Source organism: Trachemys scripta, chromosome 3, assembly GCF_013100865.1.
Source record: "Trachemys scripta elegans isolate TJP31775 chromosome 3, CAS_Tse_1.0, whole genome shotgun sequence".
Lineage (NCBI taxonomy): Eukaryota > Metazoa > Chordata > Testudines > Emydidae > Trachemys > Trachemys scripta.
Window position 1 is genome coordinate 116,514,098 of NC_048300.1, and position 26,160 is coordinate 116,540,257.

The 26,160-nt window shown below is 44.9% G+C and overlaps 1 protein-coding gene across 3 annotated transcripts in view; it reads right to left on the minus strand.

Moving 5' to 3' along the window:
- Positions 1 to 5,218: 5,218 nt before the first annotated feature.
- Positions 5,219 to 26,160, minus strand: part of DCBLD1 (discoidin, CUB and LCCL domain containing 1) — a 77,541-nt gene continuing 56,599 nt past the window's right edge. For all 3 annotated transcript variants that reach the window (XM_034765804.1, XM_034765803.1, XM_034765805.1), the window contains exons 7-15: positions 24,741 to 24,781; positions 24,043 to 24,258; positions 20,598 to 20,722; positions 15,223 to 15,370; positions 15,014 to 15,130; positions 13,032 to 13,122; positions 11,659 to 11,708; positions 10,438 to 10,557; positions 5,219 to 7,935 (exon numbers count right to left, since the gene is read on the minus strand). In XM_034765804.1, coding sequence (XP_034621695.1) covers positions 7,415 to 7,935; positions 10,438 to 10,557; positions 11,659 to 11,708; positions 13,032 to 13,122; positions 15,014 to 15,130; positions 15,223 to 15,370; positions 20,598 to 20,722; positions 24,043 to 24,258; positions 24,741 to 24,781 — 1,429 coding nt within the window. In that variant the 3' untranslated portion in view covers positions 5,219 to 7,414. The remainder of the gene's footprint in view (positions 7,936 to 10,437; positions 10,558 to 11,658; positions 11,709 to 13,031; positions 13,123 to 15,013; positions 15,131 to 15,222; positions 15,371 to 20,597; positions 20,723 to 24,042; positions 24,259 to 24,740; positions 24,782 to 26,160) is intronic.

The following is a 26,160-nucleotide window of genomic DNA, read 5'->3' on the forward strand; positions in this document are numbered from 1 at the left end:
CCAGCTACTTGCGGGAGCCTGAGGTCAGCCTCGCCTGGCCAGAGCCTGCACCCCGAACTCCCTCTACACCCTGCCCCAGATCTGAGCTCCCTCCGGCAACCAAACTCCCTCCCAGAGCCTGCACCCCACCCCCCCCCCGCCCCCCCCCCCCCCCCCCCCGGGCCCCTTCCACACTCCGAACCCCTCAGCCCCACCCCCGAGCCCAGAGTCTGCACCCTCTCCTGCACCACAACCCCATGCCCCAGCCCAGTGAAAGTGAGTGAGGGTGGAGGAGAGCAAGTAACAGAGGAAGGAGAGATGTAGTAGGGGGCAGGGCCTCTGAGAAGGGGTGGGGCAGGAGTGTGGCCTCAGGAGTAGGCAGGGCAGGGGCGAGGCAAGGATGTTTGGGTCTGTGCAATTAGACAGTTGGCAACCCTCCACATGCGTGGCAGTGAAATGAATGTTGCATGCACATTTCTGTTTGGTAATGTAAATGATAATGGTAATGTTAAACATCTCTAGACAGAAGCAAGTGCTTGGAGAGCTTTAGTCCTAGTCAGGATTCCAGGCAGATGGAGTCACTCCTTCACTTCCCTCTGAAGGGCTGCTGTGCTCCATGCTAGCAAGTGAAATCTCTCTTCCACAGGCCAGTGAGTGAGACATGTGCTAGACTAAGTCCTGGTGTCCTGCCCTGAAATCATGCCAGCAGCAGTGTGCAGCCCAGTTCCTGCCAGGGAGGCCAGAGGAGACAAACTTCTGTTTAGAGCATAATGTGCACATTACACAAACATGGGCCATTTGGGGCAAGTAGGACTCCATTCCAGGGGTGGCTCTGCGCACCTCAGCACCTGAGCTGCATGCCCCAGGCCTACCGGAGGGCACTCTAGGAGCGTGAGATGGAAGAAATTCCAGAATTGAGCCCTTTCCTCCATTCAGGGATCTGATGAGGAGTGTGCAGTTCCTCGTGCACTCACTCTGTAGCCAGTCTGGGGAGGCCACAAAACCCTGCTCTGACTGGAAAAATTAATAATAATATAATAATAAATGGAGATATACCTATCTCATAGAACTGGAAGGGACCTTGGAAGGTCATCAAGTCCAGTCCCCTGCCTTCACCTAGCAGGACCAATTTTTTTGTCCCAGATCCCTAAACTCACAACCCTGTGTTTAGTGGGCCAATGCTCAAAACACTGAGCTATCCCTCCCCCTAGTGAGTGTTGTCTTTGAGCTGGACAGATCTGCAAACGCAGAGATGGACACAAAGCCATGTGAGGCATAGTCTGATAATCCAAACATTGGCTAGGAAAGGAGGTTAAACTCCCACCTCCATTAATGCTTTGTCTTGAGGACCCTGTTAGGATTTAGGGCTCACAGGAGCTGCCTTTGGATTCTCACAGTTAACAGACCAGCCTGCAGCCCTGCAAAGGCAAAGGCTGCATCATGCTTTGGGGCCGTGGCTCAATCTCTTGGGGCTACCATGTTTAGCCATAGCCCCAGCGTGGCAGAGATACTAGCAGACAGGTGGCGCCTTACTCAACAAGTAGAGTCATGAGAAGGAAGGGTTCGGTGGAGGGGAAAGTATGGGAAGGTTTCTGCCCAAACATTACACCAGCCCAATTAGGCTAACTGCCAGCTCAGTTCTGTACAACCTCCCTTGCAAGTCCCTTCCTGCAATTCATACCAGTGTTTGCTCACTGCATGGTTCACAGCAGGGCTTTTCAAACACCTTTCAGCAGCTGCTCTATTCCTACCCCCAGTGTCTGGGTTTCCCTTGGAAGGGGTGGGGCTCAGCAAGGTATGGGAAGAGTATTTGCCTTCCAAGAGCAGATGATTGATTGTCCTTGCCCAGCTTGTTAGAATTGAAAAGGCTGCATTCTCCTGGCCAAAGACTCGTCAAGGGACTAAGCAGAGATAAAGTGGAGACAGACCCAGCCACTATTTTGGGGGCAGAGGGGAGAAGAAGCAACTTTTATAACCTTTGCCTGTTGTAGGAACTGTGGGATTTATGGGCACTGATAGCCACCAGAACTCGGTGGAAAGTTATGAACGCAGTATGCTTAGGAGCGGAAGTTCCCCATTTTTGGGGTAGGATAGACATGATACAGGATCTGCAAGTGAAGGGCCTAACTACAGTAAGGAAGTTTGCCCTAAGAGTGCCACAGGACTCTTTGCTGCCCTAAGAGTGAAACCCGTGTGTGTCTGCCTGAAGCAGGGCTGTAACCTATTAAATTGCGGTAGGAACAGCCTTGGAGATTATATTTGGCGTGGAAATGGACACTCCTCAATAGGTGTTTTATTCTTTCCGTCTTGCTGACCAGAGGGACAAAGTCACCCCAGACACACTAGCTACTGCCAGGGAGCGGAGGGTTCCGTTTTCACTTCCAAAAGTGCTAGTGTCTATGTTGTGCCTAGGTTTAGGCTGCAAGCATGGCCAGTGCCCCACAGGAGGTGAGGGGAGACCACACACATGGGGAATGCTCAGATAGAAAGGGGCTGTGGACTAGGAGCAAGAACCACACGAGGGAGCGCCTGCCCCAGGCCCAGATCAGGACAATCAACTCAGCCCCCACGCTGCCCTGCTGGAGCAGTGATGGGCCCAGGGTAAGAACCAACTAGACTAGCGTAGCAAGCCAGAGGCACTAAATAAATTTCACCCCACAGGTTTGGGGGGCACACTTGGGTTTGCTCCTTAGGGAGCATTTGGCTGGGGTTAGGCCAGCCAAGCTCACAACCAACAGTTGCTGCTGCAACCAATTCAAGTCCCACAGGGCAGCAAACAGTCCCTTATGGGCATTGCCCACAGCCCGAGGCAGTCAGGATTTCCCAGTAGGGCTCTGCCTGGGCCATGGAGCTCAGCCCTGTCCTCCCTAGGAATTCCTAACCCCCACTGCCCTAGCGCCCCGAGCCCCACAGCGTAGGCTGAGGCAGCCCTTACCTTGACTCAGGACCTGGCCTGAGCAGCTTTGCATGGGGCACCATGAAAGCGAAACACTCCAAGGGAAAGCGATATAGGCATGGTCCCGCTGGCTTGCAGAGCTGCTGGCCCCCCTGCAGCAGCAGCAGGCAGAGCCCAGGGAGGCTGCCCCCCTGAGGTCCCATATGGGCTGGCGGGCAGACAGAAGCCAGCAAACAGGAAGTGGCCCTGAGGACGTATCTTATCATGGCGCCAAATCTTGTGCCAAGTTCCATGAGATCTTATGGCTCCAAGTCTTGTGAGATCTCAAGTCTACCCCAGAAAGTCCTGGGACCTGGCCTGTGTGGTCTTTTCTGCCTTCTCCCATAGCAAGCCACCAAATACCCCCCACCAGGCTCAGGGCCTCTTGGCAGGGCCCTTAACACAGCATTCCATGATGTAGAAAGTGCAATGGTCTTTGTGTACCAAATGCATAGCATACGTCTGGCTTTATAGTCTGTCCCCGCTCAGTGCCCAGAACTGCACCTGGGAAGTAGCAACTGACTGAGAAGCTGCAGTGGAGACTGAGCAGCATATGGCCCATTTTTAAAAAAAATAAAAGGGTTTGGTGGCAAAAATCTTGGGAGCTCAGCCTTATCCCACCACATGGCACTCACTCCTCCAGGGTCAAGTCACTAAAATGTGGGGGAAGGAGACTGAAAATATTTGGGGAATTTTTTAAAGCACTTTCCTGTGACTATTAAAAAAACCAAAACATTTCATTGGGATTAATCAGGCTGTGTGTTGAGGCATGTTTGGGTGCTAGCAAGAGGATAAATAAGCAGGTGCTAACATGAACTGCACAGTGATATTCATACAGGGCTTTGCAGATGGAGGAATCAATTGGCCAGAAGATTATTATTATTATAGTACAAGCCATGTCATCGGTTGCTTAATAGCCTGACATTGATACGATATCTCAGTGCCTCTTCCTGACAGCCTGGGAGTAGCTTTGATGACTTAGGGCCAGTCTATACTAGAAGCTGCAGCGCCTCTATGCCAGTGGGTAGGGCCCTACCAAATTCAAGGTTCACGTTGGTCAATTTCATGGCCACAGGTCTTAAAATTGGTCAATTTCACAATGTTGTAACCATGCGGGTCCAAAAGGGGATGGGGGGAGGGTTCCAAAGCTGTTGTCGGGGGGTTGCAGGATTGCCATATGCACTTCTGTGCTGTCTTCAGAGCCCAGCAGCTGAAGTGTTTCCTGACTGAAGTGTTCCCAGAGTTTGCTGCAGCAGGAGGAGCGGGGGGGTAGAACAGGAAGACTCCCAGAGGTGGAGGTAGGTCCGATCTCCCCAGTGCCAGGAGAACCGGGGGCTCCTAGCTGCTAGTCAAGGCCAATGGTGGATTAACGCAATTTGAAAAATGGGTGACCCAGCCCTGGCAGAAGATACAGGGTGGAAGCTCTGAGCCCCAGCAGGCGCTGCGGGGGCTGAAGCCCTGAGCTTGGGTGCCCTGAGCCCCGGCAGGAGCCACAGGGGGAGGAAAGGGGGGGGGGAGCAGAAGCCCCGGAGCTCGAGCGCCCAGACCCCAGGCAGGAGCCACGGGAGGCAGCCTCAAGCTGGGCAGGAACTGCTGGGGCTGGAAGCCCCGAGCCCTGGTGGCCCCTAGCCGGAGCCACTGTGTGTGTGGGGTGGGGGGAAGGAGCAGCAGCCCGGAGCCACAGCAGGGGCAGCAGCAGCCCCCAGCCCTGGCACCCTGAGCTCCGAGAAGAGCCGTGGGGGGCGGAAGCCCAGAGCCCAGGGCTGGGGCTGCTGCAGCACAGAAGCACCGATGGTACACCCTCACTCCTGTGCTGTCTGCGGAGGTGGGTCTGATCTCCCTCCAACAACAGCTGTGTCGGGAAGGACAAGTCCCATCCTTCCCCAGCCCGGCTGATTTTGGGGAGATCTTATTTCATGGTCTGTGAAATTGGTAGGGCCCTATTAATGGGAGAGAGATCTCCCGTTAGGATAACAAAACCACCTCCCTGAGAGGCTCTCCCACCAACATAGCGCTGCCCACACCAGGTGCTTAGGTCGGTGTAACTTACATCACTCAAGGCGCTTATTCACCCCCTTGAGCGACGTAAGTGGGAGTGTGTACAAGCCTTTGCTTGTTTGCGGAGTAACAAGTCGAACTAATTGGGTGGGTGGGTGAGTGAGTGGAGTATTGGTATCATGCTCATGAGGAGGGTATCCTCATCCCTTACTCATATAAATCCAGCATGGAGTTTAGTCTTAGTTTCTTCCTAGGCTCTCTTCCCCGCCCCAAAAGTTACGGGTCAAAGAGACTAAATGAGGTGGAGTGATGATAATTTATTTAGCAAGGACTGTATAGTCACATTAGCAGCACAACTGTTACTTTTCCACACGGTAAGGAACACCTATTTCTGGGTGTTTGTCAAATTTCTCCTCCGTCAGGATATGCAACAGCAGGAGTGTGAAGTGATGATAAAACAGAGCTAGACTCCAGTCCTGCCTAATAACGTTGCAAAGGTTGGTGTCCTTTATTTACACATGTATGTAAACAACAGAAAGTAAACAATACCACCCAATGTGGTGTAGCAAATAGGCTGCTGCAGTTTTACTTCAGGACTTGAAGTGTTTCATACATTTCACAGAAATTGCACTGACAGCAACATGGGAAGGCTACATAGTTACATTGGTTTTTCCGCACAGGAGAGACACACCAACACACACACTCCACAGTTTAGTTCAGCACCAGCAGAAGTCCACAGCACATTGCACCACTACAGTCCACAGCACATGCACAGTGAAACAAGCACAGGAAAACTAGTAAGAGCTCGTTTTAGAACCAGGTACGGCATGTTCTTAAATAAAATAATAATAATACTTTGTACTTTTATAGCACCTTCCACCCGAGGATCTCAAAGCGCTTTGCAAACAATTAATTTAGCCTCACTACAGCCCTTTGAGGCTGGTCAATATCGTTTCCATTTTATGGATGGGGAAACTAAAGATCCTGAGAAGCTAAGTGATTTGCTCAAGGCCACACATCTGTTAATAGAACTGCGATCTACTTGCTGGTTCTCAGCTCTGTGCCTTCAATACATGATTGTTCTTCCTCCCAACAAGAATAGGACTTCTTGACATTTTACAATACGCTTTTCAGTACAAAACAAGGCCCCAGTGTTGTAGGAAGAACAGCAATGGAAAGTCCCCACCTCCACCCAGAGCCCCGTTAATTTCAGGGAGGCTCCAGGTGGGTGAAGGGTCCCAGTGCACAATGCATTGCAAGTATAGTGCCCAAACAAGAATCCAGGATGACCTTTCCAGCAAAAAAAAAAACTATTTGAAAACAACTTTGCTGATGTTTTAAATGTCATAGCAAACCACATACACATTGCACTGCCTGGTCTGCAAATACACCTCTACCCAGATATAACACTGTCCTTGGGAGCCAAAAAATCTTACCGCGTTATAGGTGAAACCGCGTTACATCGAACTTGCTTTGATCTGCCAGAGTGCGCAGCCCCGCCCCCCCGGAGCGCTGCTTTACCGCATTATATCTGAATTTGTGTTATATCGGGTCGGGTTATATCGGGGTAGAGGTGTATTTCAGACAGAAGGGGCAAAACTCTGAACTTAAAAGAAAAATAACCCAAGAGTTCAATGAAAAGTTTAAAACTTACGCTGCTTGTAAATTGTCCTAATTCACATTTTAGCTCTACAGACACTTCTTGAAAAGCCAGATTCACAGATGCAGATTTTGTATATTCCAAAAAAGATGACGCTACAGTGATCACCACAATGAAAAACACTCTGCTTGAACCAAGACTGGTTTCAATCTTTTCCACTTGTCTTTAACATAAACAATAACATGGACAGACTCATCTTGCATCCTAATATCAAATTAAATTCAAGCATGTAAAGAAAAAAGTAGCTAAAAAGTAGCTGCTAAGTTTGGTTTGAGTATCACAATGAATTGCTCATCCACCCTCTTGTGCACATTTATGCTTCAAGTAGTTTTATTTCTTCTGCTCTTCAAGAATAAAACTATTAAAATGCCTTATTTCCAGCTATCCTGGGAAAGGAAATGAACCACCACAGCCATAGGAGAATACAGTTTAAGATTGCTAACACAACAGAAGATAAAATAAAGTTCAGATGACCAAAAGATTTTTTGTACAAGAACTTCTGCAACAGCTGTTTTCCCTACTATTTAAATACATAGAACAAAACAGATGAAAGGAAACTCAGTTATTTTTCTTAAATAAAAACTATGTACAAATTGCACATATTACAAATCAGTTACAGAAAGCAGAGTCTTCACTGATAATTTTCTCTTGCTATAGTCAGTGATTATCAGTATACTCTGGTCTTCAAGTGTCAGAACACAACAGAACTGCAATATTATGTACACAGGCGGAGTTTGTCTTCTAGCTGCCGGAGTGGGATCCTTTTAAACTATAATACATTCATTCCAGTAGCTATATAGGAACATTGTTCACTAGAGCAGCAAATCTCTCAACTCAGCAAGTCACAAGAGTGCTGTCATTGCTGTCTGGTTTATTGGTTTTAGGCAGTCTCTGGGCGTTGAATAACCCTCATTCACCAGTGAATTAGTTTGCGGTTTCTGATAGTCAGTACTGTAGCCCACTGAGGTCAAAACACAGTTAACTTTAGGTTTATCATAGTTGATTAGACTTTGCGGTGTTTGATAGTCCCCATTCCTGACATCGGTCCTACCCGAATTACTGAAACTGCCAGCAGAAAGGGAATGTTTATGAGCAGAAGAAATTACAGGTACATTGTAGTCAATTTCAGAGGGAAAAGTGTTCTCTCTTCCTAGATGCCTCTCTATAATAGGGGTGGCATATTCAGGCTCCTGGTTGGTCAAGGGCAACGCATATTCATGACGGCTAGCTCTGTGCGGGCAGTGATAGTGGTTCTCGATCACTGAACTATCTTTCTTCTCCTCATCCTCTGTGTCCATTGGTCTGAATGTGGATCCTTTTCTTGTTACCATCCCAGTTCCGATCATGAGAGGCTGCTGATAATCTAGAAAGAAGCATTAAAAGCTCAAAAATATATAGCCAGACTATTGGTTTCTTTGATTTCACCATATATAATGTAACAGGAGGCAGAGTTTAAAGACGTTAAGAGACCCAGCTACTCTATCGATAGGAATTCTCATTTGGAATGTAAGAAAACTCAGTTTGTGCCAACCTCCTTCATTCAGTGAAGGAATCGTTATTTGTCAGAGACAGTTATGGTTCTAGAGCGAGGATAAAAGTTCAGTGTCAGCAGGATATGGGCTTCTTGATAAGTCTGGCAAGGGATCTTGCATCAACCTGATAGGAATTTTTTTCACATGTGAGAAGTTCTCTGCGATGCCTAAAGGATGGTTAACCTCCTCTCCCACCCCCAGTTCCTGCATTACTAACAAGGAATCTTAGGACAGTCAAGTGGCAAGTGGAAGGAGAAAGCTGAATGGGACAACACCAAAGAAGGAAGGTGTTGGAGTCCAACGTGTTAAGGGAAGTGTGTAATGTGTGATATTGGCTTGGAGCTGGAGGTAAGGGAAGAATGGGAACAGCAAGGAAGGTGATTACTGGACAGGTCACCTAGATCTGGGAGGATATTAGGAAGAGGATCAGAACCAGCAAATGACCCATGAAGGAGCCAGAGGTAAGATCAGAGGACTGCAGTGTCAACAGGGGTGTTTGGAACTCCAATCCAAGAAAGCCCCAGCCAAAGGATTAGCTTGGTGAAAATTACTTTAACAAACAAACAAACAAACAAACAAACAAACAGTAAGAGAAAATTGCAACATTTTCACTAGTCTGAAACTAAAGAAACTAAAATCTGTCCCCTTCTCTTTGCAGATGAACTGACCTGCACAGCTCTGTTACACAGCACTGATCGAGACTGCCACGTTTTGGTGTAGTCCTTAAGAAGTTCAATTCAGTTTTTGTTTTGGCTTTGCACTTCATCTCCGACATGAGCTGAATTCAGCCCTACATCCTCTGGGGAAATTCTCTGGCACTTCTTGTTTTGCATCTCAAACTACACTGTAAACTCTTTGGGACAGAGAAGGTCTTGTCTTTATCTGTACAGTGCTGAGACTACTGGTGTACTAAATAAATAACAAATCATTCTCTGACGCTACTCCCACCTTTAGTTCCATGGAACTCCTAATAGGATGTGATAAAGTATCCTGATCCATTCTGGGATTTCTTTAGGGACTAGTAAGTACTAGAGAATTTGACAACGAAGAATTATATTAGGGATTTTAAAAAAACATTTCTAAGGCGAATGCCCTCCACGAGCTGGTTACCGAGGTGCCTTCAGCACATATTCCTGGGCTTAACTCACTTTTTTCAGCTTTACCGTTTGCTTTTAAGGTCAGTATTCATAAAATACCAAACCTCAAACATTGCCTGTATAAATCCCCAGAATTTAGAAATTTTCACCCCATGGCATAAGCACTTGGAACCCTCTATAAAGTAGTGGCCATTAGGCAAAAAGCGTGGATCCATGCAGGGTATCATCTCACATAACCACAAGTAATATTTACTCACCCCTCCCATATAAACTCTTTTTTATAGACCAACATAACATTATTTATTCAGAAGGATCCTGTTACGGCAAGCACCAATACATCCATGTTAGTGTCACACAGAATTCAAATTAAACCCTAGTCACAGTTTATTTTATTTGGTCTTCACTGCATTTCTCTGACAACTGATATCAAAGGCAAGATGGAATTTTGGGATGATGGGGATAGCAAATTAGTCTTGCAGGGAAGGTCCATGCAGTGCTGACTGATCCCATAAAATGGCTGGGCTCACTAACCTTTCCAGACAGAGAAAACACAGGCAGGGACAAGAGGTGCTTAGAGAAGGAATGAAGTATCCCTGTGGGGTGCAAACAGGGACTGATGGCTGGAATTTGCTCTGTCCAAACAATGAGCTGCAGCTAAGCTAACACAGCAGATTAATACATCATTGTTTTACTTAACTAGGTTGACTTCCACAGTGGTTCAGGCACTAAGTGACATGAACAGAGATCTCAATATGCTCAGTTGGGCATTAGGCCACAGCTCAAACTGTTGGACGAACTGACTCTTTATTCGGGTCACTCAACTTTTGTGAAGAAATAACACATTCAGTACAAACATGACTAAAAAAACAGAAAATCCCAATCAGCAATGGCAATCTAGTCTATTCTAGTCAGGTTTGTATATCGTGTGTATCACTTAAACTATGACTGTTTCACAAAGAGAAAACAAATTGCTCTCCACATTGTGGAGGGAAGTTTTAATTTCAAAACTAAAAAGAGTTAAGAAATCTCCTGTATGTTTTCCCAATATATTCTCCCATTTCACTAGTTCAATGCCCAAGGGTAGGCACATTAATTCCTGGGTCCTGCCTCACATGTTTACTCTTGATGCACCCAGAGTTTTGCTCGGATAGTATTTGCCTGCCCCTCTCCCCATTATGTACTATACATCCAGAAAAAAAAAAAAAGCGAATGCATCTCAAAAGATGTAACTGTTACCTGCCATGTCACTTGTGACTAGATCCAGCTTTTGCGGAGTCTCCTTTTCATTATTATAGCTGATGGTAAATTCCGTTGACTGATGTCTGACGAAGGGCTGCTTGATCTGTTTCCAACAACCTAGAAGAAATAAATGAACATAGAAAACATTAAGGGCTTGTCCATATGAACACTTAGTTCACGGCAAGCTGGGATGTAAATCTACCCGGCACTAGCCTGCTGTGCACTAAGTGTCCATGTGGATCCTGCTACTGTGCACTAACTAGGATGCTTTGAATTACACTATTTCAAAACTGGAGTAAATTAAAGCGCACTAGGGAAATTTTAGTGCACAGCAGCGGGGTCCACCTGAACATTTAAGGTATGTCTATGCTGCAGTAAAACACCTGCAGCTGACCGAGGCCTGGGCATCGGGGTTATGAACTTGCAGTATAGATATTCAGGCTTAGGCTGGAGGTTGGTCTCTGGGACCCTCCCCCCTCATGGGATAAGTATTATCCTTTGGCACCTATCGAGAGGGGAGTATTCTGTGTTGGTCTGTTTCAAGATTGCTTTAGAGACAAGTGGAGGGGAAGTGAATTTCTTTTCCTTTCTTCTGTTTCAGCTGGATGTTTCACCATCTAATTGGCAGAGGAGGAGGGTGCTCCACTAGAGAGAAACTAAATAGCAGCTGAACTCAGATTTCCTACCCTAAATGAAACCCACCCTAGACAGGTAATCAACTGAGACACAAAAGATGTTACTTCAGAAGGGTTTTTGCAGACATCTTCCAAAAGCAAAATCCCCCAGCCAATGTTCTCTTCAAATAGGATGAATGAAGCACAATTCAGTATTATTGGGCTTTTTTAGGAATTAGGGAGAGGGTCAGCAGAGGAAGCCACATTAAAACCATGTCTTGGCCTCCTTAGGGAGAGGCTAACCCCAGGTGCAGCAGAAGAGAGAAAGGAAAGGGGCAATTTGCTGGAGGGTAGGTGTTTTTTTCCAGTAGGAACACTCTTAAAGTTTGTGACCCAAGTCTCTCTTTCACTTGCTAATTGCATTTCTGTTGTGGAAGCCATGCGATGGCTGCTGTTTTCAGGTGGCACTAGTAGTGGTATCATTTTCCCTAACCCCTTTGTGATACTGTGAATTAAAATGAAAGGAAAATGATGCAATTGATGTTCAATTGTTTGATCCTTCCCACCAACCCATAGAAAGGAGAGAGCATGATTCTCCACTAACCTGGGTTTTCTGCATCAGATGAACCATAAGCACCTCCTTTTGTCTCTCTCCTGTAAGACAGGAATATGTTTGTAAGGTTTTGTCCCTCACAGCACTTCACCTTCATGCCTTAGCTTCAGTGGAGAGAACCATCATGTTCACCAGGTGAGGAAAATCATCCCCCCTTAGTTTCTGGGTAACAGCACTTATTACAGTAGGGGACATGAATGCTGAATCTTGTTACATTTGTTTCCCCCCAGCTGTTTGAGCTGGCAAAAAACACTGGAAAACGGTGATCTCTTAGCAGTTCATGTCCCTGTATGCCAACTCAGACGTTATCTTCCTGGTTGTGTTAGGATTTCTATCCTGAATTCTTTGCACAGTTGTTAGAAACCCTAGCTTAGGTACTGGATTCTGAGGAGATGCAAGCTCTTTTCATAGGGAGGTGATGTCAAAGGGAGCTTTGTTCCCAACCCCAAACTCCATCTGCTGACAGGAACATTTGTATCCACTGGGTAGAGCTCAAATTAATGGAAGACGAGGGGGTGTCTAAGCGAGTGAAATTTACCTTTTTCCAGCCTTCTCAACGTGTGAGACAGCTGCCAAGCTTTACTTCCCAACATGTGTTTTACACACCCCTTTACATGGCAGCTCTGAATTTGGCCCACTGAGTTACATATCAAGGAACCAGCAGAGATGAATGTAGCAACACCACTAATAAGAGGGGGGCAAGATAACAATTAAAATAGCTTCCACTCTACTTTCTTTTGGTTCTTAGGTGTGCAAGTTACACCAGCCTAGACTCCGTTATTAGTCAGTAAATGGGGGTAGGTAGGTCTGAGGCAGATTAACCAATTATATAGGAATCTGAGCTAATGTAAGGGGTGCTATTTTAATTAACTCTGTATTTGGCTAGTCTACACTGGCAACATTAAAGTGCTGCTGTGGCAGCGCTTTAACGTGGCTGGTGTAGTCACGGCAGAGCGCTCTCCCAAGGCTCTAAAAAAAAAAAAACCATCTCCACGAGGGGTGCGGCTCCCAGTGCTGGTGCACTGTCTACACTGGCACATTACAGCGCTGAAACTTGCTGCGCTCAGGGGGGTGTTTTTTTACATCCCTGAGCGAGAAAGTTGCAGCGCTGTGAAGTGCCAGTGTAGACAAACCCTTAGCTTCACAGGGCCACCTATGGCATGGGGCCCCGGGCAACTGCCCGGCTTGCTACCCATTAACGCTGGCCCTGGCTTTTATATGCAGAAAAACAGTTGTTGTGGCATAGCTGAGCTATGGAATTTTTATAGCATATTGGGGGGGTGAGAGCTCAGAAAGAAAAAAGTTGAGAACCCCTGATTGTCACTACAGCTGTTTTAATTTAGATGAAAAATAAAATCTCTTACTTTCGTTTGGCTGCACAGATACAAATCCCAGAGAGCAGGAACAGACACAGCCCTACTAAGACCGGGACAACTATAGCTGTAAGTTTTAACCCTGCAGGAAAAAAAAAAATTAAAGGTAACAAGGGCACAGTTTTCCTCAATACCTGTATAAAGCCTTCCAAAGGTAAATTCTTTCCTATTATAGTCTGGGCTGGTAAAACCATCTATTAAGGTTGCCTGACACTTCCCATTATGAAGACCCTATTTTTAATTGCTTGTAACTTTGTGGGGAGAGAGGAACTGATATAGGATGAACTCAGGGAGGGGAGGGAAAGAAATAGACTGGAGGGGGAGACTAGAGCTGACTGGGCAAGGAGACAGGGATGAGAAACCTGTAGAGCAGAGACTGGAGCTGGGTAGGCAAAGAGAATAGGACCATGACAAGGAGCCAGGGGTGGGGAAAAGACAGGACAGGGAAAGATTGAAGAAGAGTCCCGAGTCTCTCCATCTTCTGTTGTCATTAAATATCTTTGAAATCCACTGGCAAAGTGCTTGTCTGAGCCCACTGGTATCAGTTACTTCATTGGAGTCAGTGGCAGAAGCCTGTGCAGTGGAACTAAAGGTTCCATCCCTGCTGATAAACCACGTGGTATCAACAAGACAGCACATGAGAGAATTTGTTTTTTTCAGTTTGCTTTTTGAAAAAACTTTGAAATTACACACAGAAATATAATAAGAATATTAAGGTTGCAAAATTAAGCACTCAAATGTTAGGAAATGCCAAAATTAAGGTTTCCTGTGCAATTTTAATTTGTCCCCCTTATGTGTATGCATTATGGTATAGCCTTTAATTACATGATCACATTACTATTTTTTCCCACAGGGCCTCTATCTCAGTCAACCTTTGGGTTTATCGGAATAGCATCAAAAGTGTTTTTCACTTAGAATGTATTCATATTAATCTTACTCAATTCCAAGCACCCACTTAAACTTCTATTCATAGTTAGTGAAATGTAAGGTGTATTGCTCTGGTTGGTCTTTTGAATCAGTGACCTACTTTACGATTATGTAGTTTGGATATTTATACCTTTTTGTACAGCACTAACCCGACATTTCAGCAATGGGTGCTTTAGAGCGAGAGCGAGAGTGTGTGTGAGTGTGAGTGTGTGTGAGTGAGAGAGAGATATTAATATATATATTAGAAAAAGAGAGAACCTCTGGAAATCCAAGGATCCTAAGGTCTCTAGCAGGTTATCCTCTGCAAAACCACTATTGTAAGAACAAGTGGGTTTTATTTTATTCCAAAAAACAGCCAGTCCCATGTTTCAAGACAGTGCAGGTCAAAATTAAGAGTGACCTGCAAACTAAAAAGAATATATGCCCACGTCGCTTCTCTCAGATGCACAAAGATAAAGACAACCTGAAAATTGTTTTTAAGTGTTTTTTGCACTTTTAAAATTTTTCTTTTAAATTAGAAATTCAGGTCTTGTCTACTCAACTTTTCCTCAAAGACTCTAGGGACAAGTAGAAAACTGGTACATTTAGGACATCACACAAACCAAGGAAGTGAAACCTGATTGAAATGATTTTTATTCAGACTATTTAAGAGTTTAGGGTTTGTTTTTATTAACATCTATTAAATTCAAATACTTGAAAAACATTTGGAAGAAAAGTTCTTTGTTAAAAAAAATAAAATCAACATCAGTAATACCTGATATATATATATCCTTAATCCTTAATATTTTTTATAACCTTATATATATATATATATATATTTTTTAAAACCATAAAGATATATATATATCTTTATGGTTTTAAAAAATATTAAGGATTTCAAGTTCTCTATGCTTCATATCCTCACCCTCACATTTGCAGATAACTATTAAAGAACATTGATGAGATGGGAACATTTGATCTGGCAAAGTGTAGATGTCTGTTAGAACAGGAAATATACATCTAAAAAGATGGCACATTTTAGAGAGACTGTACTGTTCTAGTGTTACCCAAGCTGGTTTCTTCTGATGGGATGGGTTCTGTGATGGTTCTGTCTTCTTTTCCAACCGCTACACCTGTGCTTTGACTTGGTCTTTGCCACATTGGGTGAGTAAATGAGTTGTTAGCTGCAAAAAGAAAAGGAAAAACAACGGAGCTGTAGTGGGTTTTGGGATTCCATTGCTTCACTGGGCTCCTGGAAGTATTGCTTGCCACTTACCTTGCATTATTCGACAACCAATCAGCTCCACCTTAAATGCTATTCTTTGATGCCAGGTCTGTGGAATGATCCGCACGTATCGGGCCACTATAGGAGGGATAAAATTATTACGTACTACGTCCCCATAATTAGAGTTGCCTTGGAATACCTGCAATTTAAAGCACATAAGCTCTTTAATTGCTGTGTTTTCAGAGTGAGTTATTAAAAATATAGAACATCTTAAATGTAAAGAGGGACACTTGTCAACCTAAAACTCATTTAAAAATATCTTCAACCGTGTTGTAACTTTAGGATTATTAGAAGTAAATTTTAAAAGAAATTTACTTTACAGTTTTTGCTAAAGTTCACATTTTGCGCTTAATTCAGCATGGACAAAGAAATAAAACTAGCCATTTTCATCTTCTGATCAGCACCGTGCTAATGCATGCTACTGTGTTTGAATTAACAATACCTCCTACATCAAAAGCAAAACAAAACTTTTTATTGAAATCAGATCATGAAAAATATTTTGTAAACTACAGTACTACTTTTCTTCAGCAAAATCTAAATGAGTGACCAAAAAGAAGTTACTCACCTTGTGCAGTAACGATGATTCTTCGAGATGTGTGTCCCCTTATGGGTGTTTCACTGTAGGTGAGTCCGCATCCCTGTGATGCTCATCGGAGAACTTTGGTAGCAGTGTCCGTTTGGCCCGATCGTGTGCTGTCTCTCCTCATGCTGCGCCATGAGGCTAGCCAGCACATGTTGGCTAACCCTTCTCAGTTCCTTTGCTGCTGCAGAATCAGTGAGAACTCAGAAGTAGAGGGGAAAAGGGTGGGTAGTGGAACACCCATAAGGGGACACATCTCAACGAACCATTGTTACTGCACAAGGTGAGTAACTTCTTCTTCTTCTTCAAGTAGTGTCCCTATGGGTGCTCCACTCTAGGTGACTCCTGAGCAGTGCCCCCCTGGGAGGGCTGGGACGTCGGTGTCAGGTTAGTTACAGATGACAGTACTGTGGAGCCAAAGATGGCATCAGAGGCAGAGTCCCTGGTGATTACATAATGTTCTGCAAAGGTGTGGACTGAGGCCCATGTCGCTGCTCTGCAGATCTCTGAGATGGGGACATTCCTGAGGAAGGTGACAGATGAGGAGATTGAGCTCGTGGAACATGTACGGATCGAGTCCGGAGGAGTCATGTTACGAATTTGATAGCACTGTCTGATGCAATTCGAGACCCACTTGGAGAGTCTTTGGGCTGATATCACTGAGCCTTTACACCTTTCCGCCATAGAGAGGAACAGTCTAGGGGATTTCCTGAAGGCCTTTGTTGTATTGAGGTAGAATGCAAGGGCTCTCCTAACATCTAAGGTATGGAGTTTGGCCTCCCTATTGTCTCGGTGAAGCTTGGGGTAGAAGGTGGATAGACTGATCCATGTGAAATGAAGAGGTCACTTTAGGGATGAACCTTAGATGCTGCCTAATTGTAACCTTTGTTAGGGAAAAAGACTGTGTATGGGGGATACGCCATCAGAGCTGCTATTTCCCCTATTCTTCTAGACGAGGTAACTACAACCAGAAAAGCCGTTTTCATTGATTGGAATGGTAGTGAAGAAAGTGGCCATAGGTCCCAAGGGGGGGGGCCTAGTCAGTCCTTTCAGCACTAGGTTTAGGTCCTATGAGGGGATAGGAAGTCGAGGTTGAGGGAAGAGATATGTTATTCTCTTAAGGAACCTTTTAGTGGTCGGGTGCAATAGTACTGAGTACCTCTCTACAGGCTGGTGAAATACTGTAAAAGCTGCCAGGTGGACCCTGAGAAAGCTCAGGGATGACCCTGATTTTTTAAGGGTCAAGGAATATTCCAGAATATGTGGAAGAGTTTCTGACACCGGGGAGATTTGCTGGCACCAAATCTGGAACCTGGACCATTTCTGCAGGTCGGTGCATTGTATGGGGGACTTTCTGCTGTGCAGTAGAACCTCCTGTGCTTCCTTTGAGCAGGAGCTCTCTAGGTGCTGGAACCACATAGGATCCATGCTTTGAGGCAGAGGATTCCCCAGGTTGGGATGTGTGGTACACCCTTTGTCCTGAGGCCTAGTCTACACTTACCGGCTGGTCCGGAGGCACGCCATCGATGTTCTGGGATCGATTTATCGCGTCTGGTTAAGACGCGATAAATCGATCACGGATCGATCCCGGAAGTGCTCACAATCGACGCCGGTACTCCAGCTCGCCGAGAGGAGTACGCGGCGTCGACGGGGGGAGACTTCCGGCCGCGTCTGGACCGCGGTAAGTCCGGACTAAGGTACTTCGAATTCAGCTACGTTATTAACGTAGCTGAATTTGCGTACCTTAGTCCGAAGTCCGGACTAAGTGTAGACCAGCCCCTGAGAGAGAGGGTGTGAAGTAGCCGGAATGGAGATCAGTGGACACATCACGAGCTGCATCCAGGTAAGGGTACCAGGTCTGTCGCGGCCACCTGGGAGCAATCAAAATTATGTAAGCTCTGTCCCCTCTTTATCTTAGCAGACCCTTCAGCAGAAGAGGAAATGGAGGGAAGGGGTAAAGAAGGCTCTCCCCATGGGGGGAGGAGAGCATTGCCCAGAGAGTGCTGTACAATCCCCACCCTGGGACAGTATTGCAGACACTTCTTGTTCTGGTAAGTGGCAAACAGATCTGTGGACGGTGTTCCGCACTGTGTGAACAAGTTGTGAAGTACTGATAGGTGCATCTCCCACTCGTGGTCATATGGAAATTTGTGACTGGGCTTGTCCACTATCGAGTTTTGCGTGCCTGGGAGGTAAGCCGCAGACAAGGTGATGTTGTGAGAGATGCGCCAGTTCCATAGTTTCATGGCCTCTGTACATAAGGAGGGTGATCTGGCTCCTCCCTGAAGGTTGATATAAAACATGCGGGCTACTTTTGTATGTGATCCGGTTAACAGTGGGAGGAAATGGGTTCAGGTGTTCCTGCCCGCTCTCAACTCAAGGAGATTGATGTGCAGGGATATCTCCACAGGCATACACGACTCATGCCTCCCAATACTGGGGGGCACAATCTAAAGGGGAAGACATGATGGGGACCTCGCTCATACTGGTCTCTCCAGTGCCAGATGGGCCAATGCCACTGGTGGTACCGTCAGCTCACGTACCGGGATGTTTGCCATTCTCTCTGTGTGCCAAAGAGTCAATGCCTGTGCCCAAAGAGTCCGTGGTCCTATCAACGGTACCAGACAACGATGGTTGCCGTGAGGCATGGGTGTCAGATGATCTTGGTGCTGGCAGCACAGAGGATACCAAGCGAGATGGTGATCGCTTTCGGCTATTCCTGGGCTCGCTGAGGGGACTTCCTGCTCTCTTTTTGACTTGTGAGAGGGGTCCCTGGACTGTTTCTTCGACCCACTATCCTTCGAAATCAAAGGTTAATGGGAAGGCTCACGCCCGCCAGAGGACTGGGGTCGGAGAGCCGCCTCCATAGAGATGATTTTCTGGCAGCGCTCTGTCCTTGTGGGATCTCAGTCGGCCCTCACAAAGGCAGCGAATGCACTGGGAGTACTTGTCCATGACTGGGATCGCCTCACTGCAAGTGCAACATTTGAAGCCAGGAGAGCTGGGGATACCCTTCACCATGGCTGGGGGTCAACACAAGAACAAAGTCTTTTCTTCTTTTAGGCACAGCCAAATAAAGAGTCAGAAGAAAGTTAAAAAGTTTTTAAAAGCTAAAGATTTTCAAATGAAAAGGCCAGTTAACGATTGCTAACCAGCTAACGGACAGCTAAAGGTTCCGTCCCTAGCCAGGGGCAGTTGAGAAGGAACTGAGGACGGTTAGCCCGCACTTGCTGGCTAGCCTCATGGCGCAGTACGAGGAGAGAGCGTGCAGGTGTGGGCCCAACGAACACTGCTATCTAAGTTCTCCGATCAACTGCACAGGGATGAGCACACCTAGAGTGGAGCACCCATAGGGACACTACTCGAGGAAGAACTGTTTGATTATGTTCTCTTCATTGTATTTATAAAATCTGTCTGATCAGTCAGCCCATTCTACAAGTGGACCTTTTTATTAGTTTGTTTAAATGAAAAATGTATAAACCTGAAGCCCTGGCTCAATTAATTCTGTTTAAGATCATATATAACAGTTTCTTATGAGATTTTTAAAATGATGGCATAATGTGCTTCAGAAAGGGTTTGCAAAGCATGGGGGGTTGTGTCAGCATGCTATCTTGTAAGTTCAAACAGCAGCAGGGGAAAGGGGGAAACCTGACATCAGCTCCCACCCCCCACCTCTCTCTCTCACACACACACACAAACGCCTGCCTTTGCAGCAGGAGCATTCCACAGTAATGATTTGCTTTGTGTCCCGGAGCAGATAAGTATGAGGGTTGTCAGAAACAGAGCTTTGAAAGGGGATATCCGCATGCCTGCGGTCGAGTTCAAAACAATGATGAGAGTGGCCACTTGACTTCAGGGTATTATGGAACGTTTCCGGAGGCCAATCACAGCGCAGTAATGCAACATGTCATCCACACTGACACACCAGGGCGCAGCAAGCTCTATGCTTCTCGTGGAGGTGGATTACCAGGAGTGCTCCAGCTGCAGAGTCCAGGCATTCTAAGTGCCTTGCCAGTGTGGATACCTCAGGAGTTAGGGCGCCCGGGGCTGATTTAATGCGTTCGAACTTGCAAATGTAGCCAAGGCCTAAAAATCCTGAGGAAGTCCACATTGTGCAAACGAAATGTCTCTCCAAATGATTTAAACTACAGGATACATGGAGATAATAAGAACCCACTTTCTCGATTCAGAATTTTAGGGTCTGTAAAGATCCCCCTACAGCAAGATTTTGGGCATAATGAGAACTGATGATCAGTTAGGCTCTGGTGCTGCAACTTGCTGAGCTCCCACATGTTCCATTGAAAATAATGAGAGTACACTCAGGATCAGGCTCTCGGGATTTGTTCAGAGTAGACCAACAAGGAAATTCAATGTAATTACACCAGTGCAACCCTCTAATGTAGGCCTTGTTTACATGAAATATCTGCACTGCTTTCATTTTAGTTTTTAAATCGATTTAAGTTAAACTTGTGTATACTCTTGCGTGAACATTTTGGCTTAAGAGCAAGTATTTTGGTTTAGTTTACATCGATTCCTTGAGCTAACGCAAAAAGTGGCCAAACAGCCTTTTTGCACCAGTTTAACGATATTGGTTTGAAATAGCACCTTTGCTTAACCTGGGGTAACTTTTGTGTGTAGCTAAGCCCACAGACATACTGCACCAGTAAATTACATTGATGCAGTTACACTGATGAAGACTGCCTAATCTTTCATGACAGTGAAAATCTTTCAATATCAAAGCATCTTAGAGAATTTTTTCTTTTGTGTTCCCATCCCCCCCTTTTACCTTTTCTTCATTGCTTAGGATTCCTTTGTAAGTTCTCCATTTTGAGTTGTTATTTTTATAGTTCATAATAAAGGTCTTTACATAAAAGTTAAACTTCAGCATAGTGGATCCTGTAGTCCTAATCCCTTGTAACAAAAGAAAAAACATATTTTGTTAGCTTTTTTTAAAAGGAACATTTTCATACACAACTCAAAAAGGAACGGTGTTAAAAATATGGGTACAGTTCTGTCTAAAAACTATTCATTCACCTCTCAAACTAAGTTTGGAGTTCAAAAAAATCCAACGGGTTTGGGGCAGAAAATCAGTTTTATACTATGAATTTCATGGCTTCTGTTGTGGACCCCTGACCTGATCTTGGAAAGTCTATAGTTTTGGGTAAAATATAATCCATTTGCTAAGCATGTTTATAGAAGTAATAATGGAAGCTATTGAAGCTGTACCGGTAAGGAGAAGGAGAACCAAAACATATGTAGTAAAAATAGGCTTGGCAATAGTTTTAAGCATTAAGGACTTAGAATGAAACCTAATAGAAGTTGGCATAAGTTAGCATGAGTATTGTGTGCTTGACCAAGGTTATGAAATAATGCATGCTTGACCTAAGGTTATAAAATCTAGCAATACGTATCCTTTAATAGTTTAGCAGTGCATCATGTAATAAACAGATAAACCCAACTGAACATATGCTAAAATCTTAGGGGCTTTTTGCAATAAAAGCTAACCACATTAACATATCAAAACTACTAGGAAAGGGACTGACATGAATGATTGGGTTAACTGTCGTAAATGTAATTATGGTCAACCAGAATGCCACATATGAACAACCAGAACCCTAAAATTGGTCTCCTGGAATACCAAATATAAATAGGGGTCTGAGACTTGATCATATATGCTCCCAGATGTATGTGGATGGAATGAAAAAAAGGCGTAAAAAGGGTTGTCAAACCCATCTCTAGTTGGGACACCGGGATAATGGCATGGGCTGCCAGGCAGGAAGCCTGGCCCAGCAATTTCCTCTTGTAGTGGGCTCCACTGTTTCTTCTATCTTTGGTTCTAATGGTCTCCATAAGATTACAAGTATGCACAATGTAAAATTGTAAGTAATGTGGGAAACCACATTACTGTACTTAATCTTATTTTACTTACGTGTATTGATTTTTCTACGGTTTCAATTATATTTGTATTAACTAAAACGTAACGTTTCTGTGTGTGCTTCACCTTCTTAATTAACTCTAAGTAACCACCTAAATAAAGAACTTGTTTTTTGTGAAAGGTGTACTTTAAACCTTAGATTAATCCCAGGTTACACTGTCAACCAATCACTGTTGTTACATGCAAGGCGTATTTAAACAGAACTCCATCACCAATGCAGGAAGAGATTTCACATGACAGATTTAAATTAAATGGTTAGGAAACTTTCAAGATGCTCTTTATGTAAATACATGCCATGGAATTTTAAAAGATTACTGACCCAAAAATGGCAATGGATCTCTCAGATTATGGTCCATTACGAGGGTCTTTATCTATTTACAAGTGACTAATTTATATATTTTAGACAATGCAAGGAGCTCGCAACAGGAGTGCCTTTCATGTGAACATACCATTGTTTCAGTGACCAGGCTTAGACAGTCATTTATTGATACAGGGAGTTCATCATAAATAGACCCTAAAGAGCCATTTACAGGTTGATCAGGACACAACAGCCAAGCTCTATTGCTGAATGTGTGAATACATTGTAGAATGTCTACAATGTAATGTTTACAGATAATTGATATGTCAGAAGGCATATAAGATAGCTCAGCCCAAACCTGTGTTCCTGTATTCCCTACTCAGGAATTGCTGTCTACTCTGTTTGTTGACTGCATCCACAACCAAGGAATTCGGTGTGAGATAGGAAAAGAGGAACTCTGTGCCCTTTGATAGCACATAATATTTTTTGTCAGATGTCTTATAAGTTGGTGGAATTGTTGCTGGAGTCTGCCAAATTTGCCTAACCAGTTCCATGATGGCATTATTCATGGGTAGGGCAACTTTAAAGGAGGTAGATGTGTGTTGAATGTCAAAAAGCTTGTGTTGCGTTTCCTGAACTTCTTTTAGAGAGATGTTCAAGGAGCTGGCAACCCTCCTATAGAGGTCTTGAAACTGTTAAAGTCGTCCCTAGCATTTGGGGGGGGTGGGGAGAGGGCACGATGCTGTCATCAGGAGAAGAAGAAAAGTGAAGGGTAGGTTCAATGTCCTGGTCAGAGGGTTCATCCTGTTCTGCTAGAATGTCCTCAGGGGGCTGAGACAGTCCTGTTACCGACAGTGCAGGTGATGAAGGTGTGCTCTCCCTGGGAGGTTTGTGGTGGTAAGTGGGATGCGCCATCCCTTGTGTCCAACACAGCCACTGTGGTGGAGGTGGCATGGGTGCCATCCATGGGTACCCGTACCATTGGGATTCTTTGTGTGCAGTGTGGAGACATGTCCTGCCGTACTGCGGATGGGAGAAGAGTGGTGGGAATAAATCTGTCCATCATCGACATCATCCTTGTCGCTCAAAAGAGGGGGAGCTGGGTGAGATGGAGTAGAAGGGTGATTTGGTACTGAGCGAGTCAAGGTAATGTCAGTGCTGAGGATAGGTGACTCAGACATTGAGGAGACTGCCAAATCCTTTTGTTTAAGAATTGACTCGGTATTGATGGTGGCATCTATTACTTAGAAGTAGTGCTTCTGAAAGAGGCTGCAGTAGGGGACTTCTGTCCCGGGGGAATCCTGGCCTCTGGCTCAGATGCTGGCCTGAGGGACTTCTCCTTTAGGAGCAGCTTTAGCTGCAAGTCCTTGGCTTTCCTGATCCTGGCTGTACGCTTATGGCAGTGCGGACACTTTTGAAGAACATGTGTCTCGCCAAGGCAGCGGACACACTGAGTGTGCCTGTCTGACACTGGAATCGATAGCCTAAAGGTGAGGCAGCATTTAAAGCCCAGAGAACCGGGCATGCCCCTGAAGGGAGAGTTTCACCCTCCCCTGAGGGGAGGACTGGCAATAACGGTTCAACAAAAACCTACTTCTAATCAGGAAAACAAATTAGGATTGATTTTTTTTTTTTTTTTTTTTTGAAAAATAAATGGGGACAAAAATGAAAAAGGGCTGACAATATATGATAAAACTAGAACTAACTTGGGTATATTATTCTAGCTAAGCTGTGAGGTGCTGCTGAATGCTCTGACTCATAGCCAAAGGTGGTAGAGAAGGAACTGAGGGAGGGTTGGTTGCACAGCGCTAGTGAACTGCCTGAAGCAGCGCGAGATGGGGACCATGCGACCCAACCGGGCACTGCTACCATAAGTCTCCGATTAAGAGCACAGGGATGCACAAACACCTAAAATGGAGCATCCACAGGGACATCACTTGAAGAAGAACTTAAGCCTCAGGCTTGGGAACCAGCCATGTTATTCAGTAGGTAACTTACCCGTTATTCTCTTTTTCTCTCCCAAGTCTATTTCCAACCACTCCCGGTGGCTGCTATGGTTGGATGCCCATGAAATCCCTTGGACTTGAAGCCAGGCCTTGTCAGGAGACCACTGAACACTTTCCCCAATTTCACTGGTCTCTTCCCAAGAGGACGATGCTGTAATATGGCTGTTGGGGATGAATCCATCTCCCAAACTCAAGGATTTATTGCAGCCTAGAAGGAATTCCAATACAGAGAGAGATGGAAGAGACAACTTGCATTTTCCCAGCAAGGCCACCCACAACAACCAGCTCATATAATTCTCCACCCTGCTGTTTCTCCCTCCTGTGCTGCCATCCATTAGGCATAATGTTTGCAGCAGGCAATCCAATATCAGATTACTATGGTCCCTCTCCTTCAGCCAGCCTCAGTCCCACCTCCCTGAGAATGAAAGTGGAACTCCATTCATGTACCAGCACCACAGATGTAATATTATCACAACATCAGGGCAGCTGCTTCTCAACCACATGCATTTGAATGATTCCTGGCTCCCCCCCCCCCCCCGCCCAATCACAAGCTATAGTTATAATACACTGGCGTCCTCAAAGCCACCACATTATATGTAGTTTGACATTTTTCAGTTTATTTTAGCTTTTTACTGGGAAAAAAATTGCAAGTCAAGACTTGAATACCTAAAATAAAAGTATTTTTCTTACCATTTGAGGTAAACACAAACCGCTTGTCTGAGAGTGAGCCGCTATAAGAAAACAAAGGGGTGAGGGGGCAAGGGGGAAATGACAAAAAAAGAGTTATTGAATATGTCAGGAGCTGCTCATACAAACTAGCCCAAGATCAGTATATTCATTGTGGGGTGAGAGTATTCTGTATCTAACATAATCTCTCAGACCAGATCGACAATCTTCAACATCTTCTTGCTATTCCTCCACCTCTTGTCAGGGCACTCCTGTTTTTGCCATGGTCTCTCAATGACAAAACTCAGACCATCCTTTACAGGTTCTGGCATATACAAATTCTTTGAAATGATTCACCTCTCCCCCAACCCAGACTATCATCCTCAAAACACATTTCCCCTTAAGCATCTCCACTACGCAGAACCTATGCTACTTTGGGGCACTTTTATGCTAACCCAATTTCCCCATCTGCTACTGAAAAGCCACCAAAACCATCACAAAGTGCCAAAATGCCAAGTTAACAGGAGCTCTGTATCTAGCCACCATGCACTGCTCAAACAATGAGCCCAATTTTCCTCTCACATGAATGTAAACCATGAGCAACTAAACTGAAATCAATGGAGTTACACTGGTGTAAATTCAATTTAAGTGCAAGGATAATCAGACCCAGTTAGTTAAACTTAGTTTTAACTGAATCACACTTTAGTCTGCTCTTTAAATGTGACCAAATGATACCACAAACAGATTAAAAAGAAACACTCATTCTCTAACAGGGCTAAAAAATGAGGTTTTAATCTGGTTATAGCATGGCTTTGCCATAATGAAGTTCAACTAAAGTTTTAAAAATGTCTCTTTTGTCTCTGAAGACAGGGCCACATTTGTTGTCTTCTCTCCCCACTTCCCCCACCCATGGAGTTATTTTAATATAGGACATTAAACAAAAAATAATCCTGCCCCACTCCACGAAACCTCACATAATAGTGCAGAACAGTAAAGTAGCAAAGATTTTAAAAAGTGACTACGGATTATGGGTGCCCATCAAAATGCATCTTAAAGGGGCCTGATATTCAGAGGGATGGGTGCTTGGGCTTCCTGAAAATCTGTTCCCTTCAGGATTTTGCCAGTTAGGCACCCAAAAATGAGTAGTCCAGTGGTACCCAAACTCTTCCTGTCCCCCCTCCCCACCTGTAATGGGACTTCGAGAAGGGAGCCAGGTCTGGGGAATTCCAGCACTTGCAAAATTCGGGTTAAAAAAAAAAAAAAAAAAAAAAAAAAAAAAAAAATCAGTAAAACCCAACACACTTGCTTTTTTCAAAATCTGGAAATTGGGGTGGGGGTGGGGGGGAAGAATTCAGTAAAAACTGAAGACAAAGGGCCTTACTCATACTCGGGTGACAAAGTAAAAGCTGATACATTTGCACTTAAGATGTCAGAAATGCCTGAT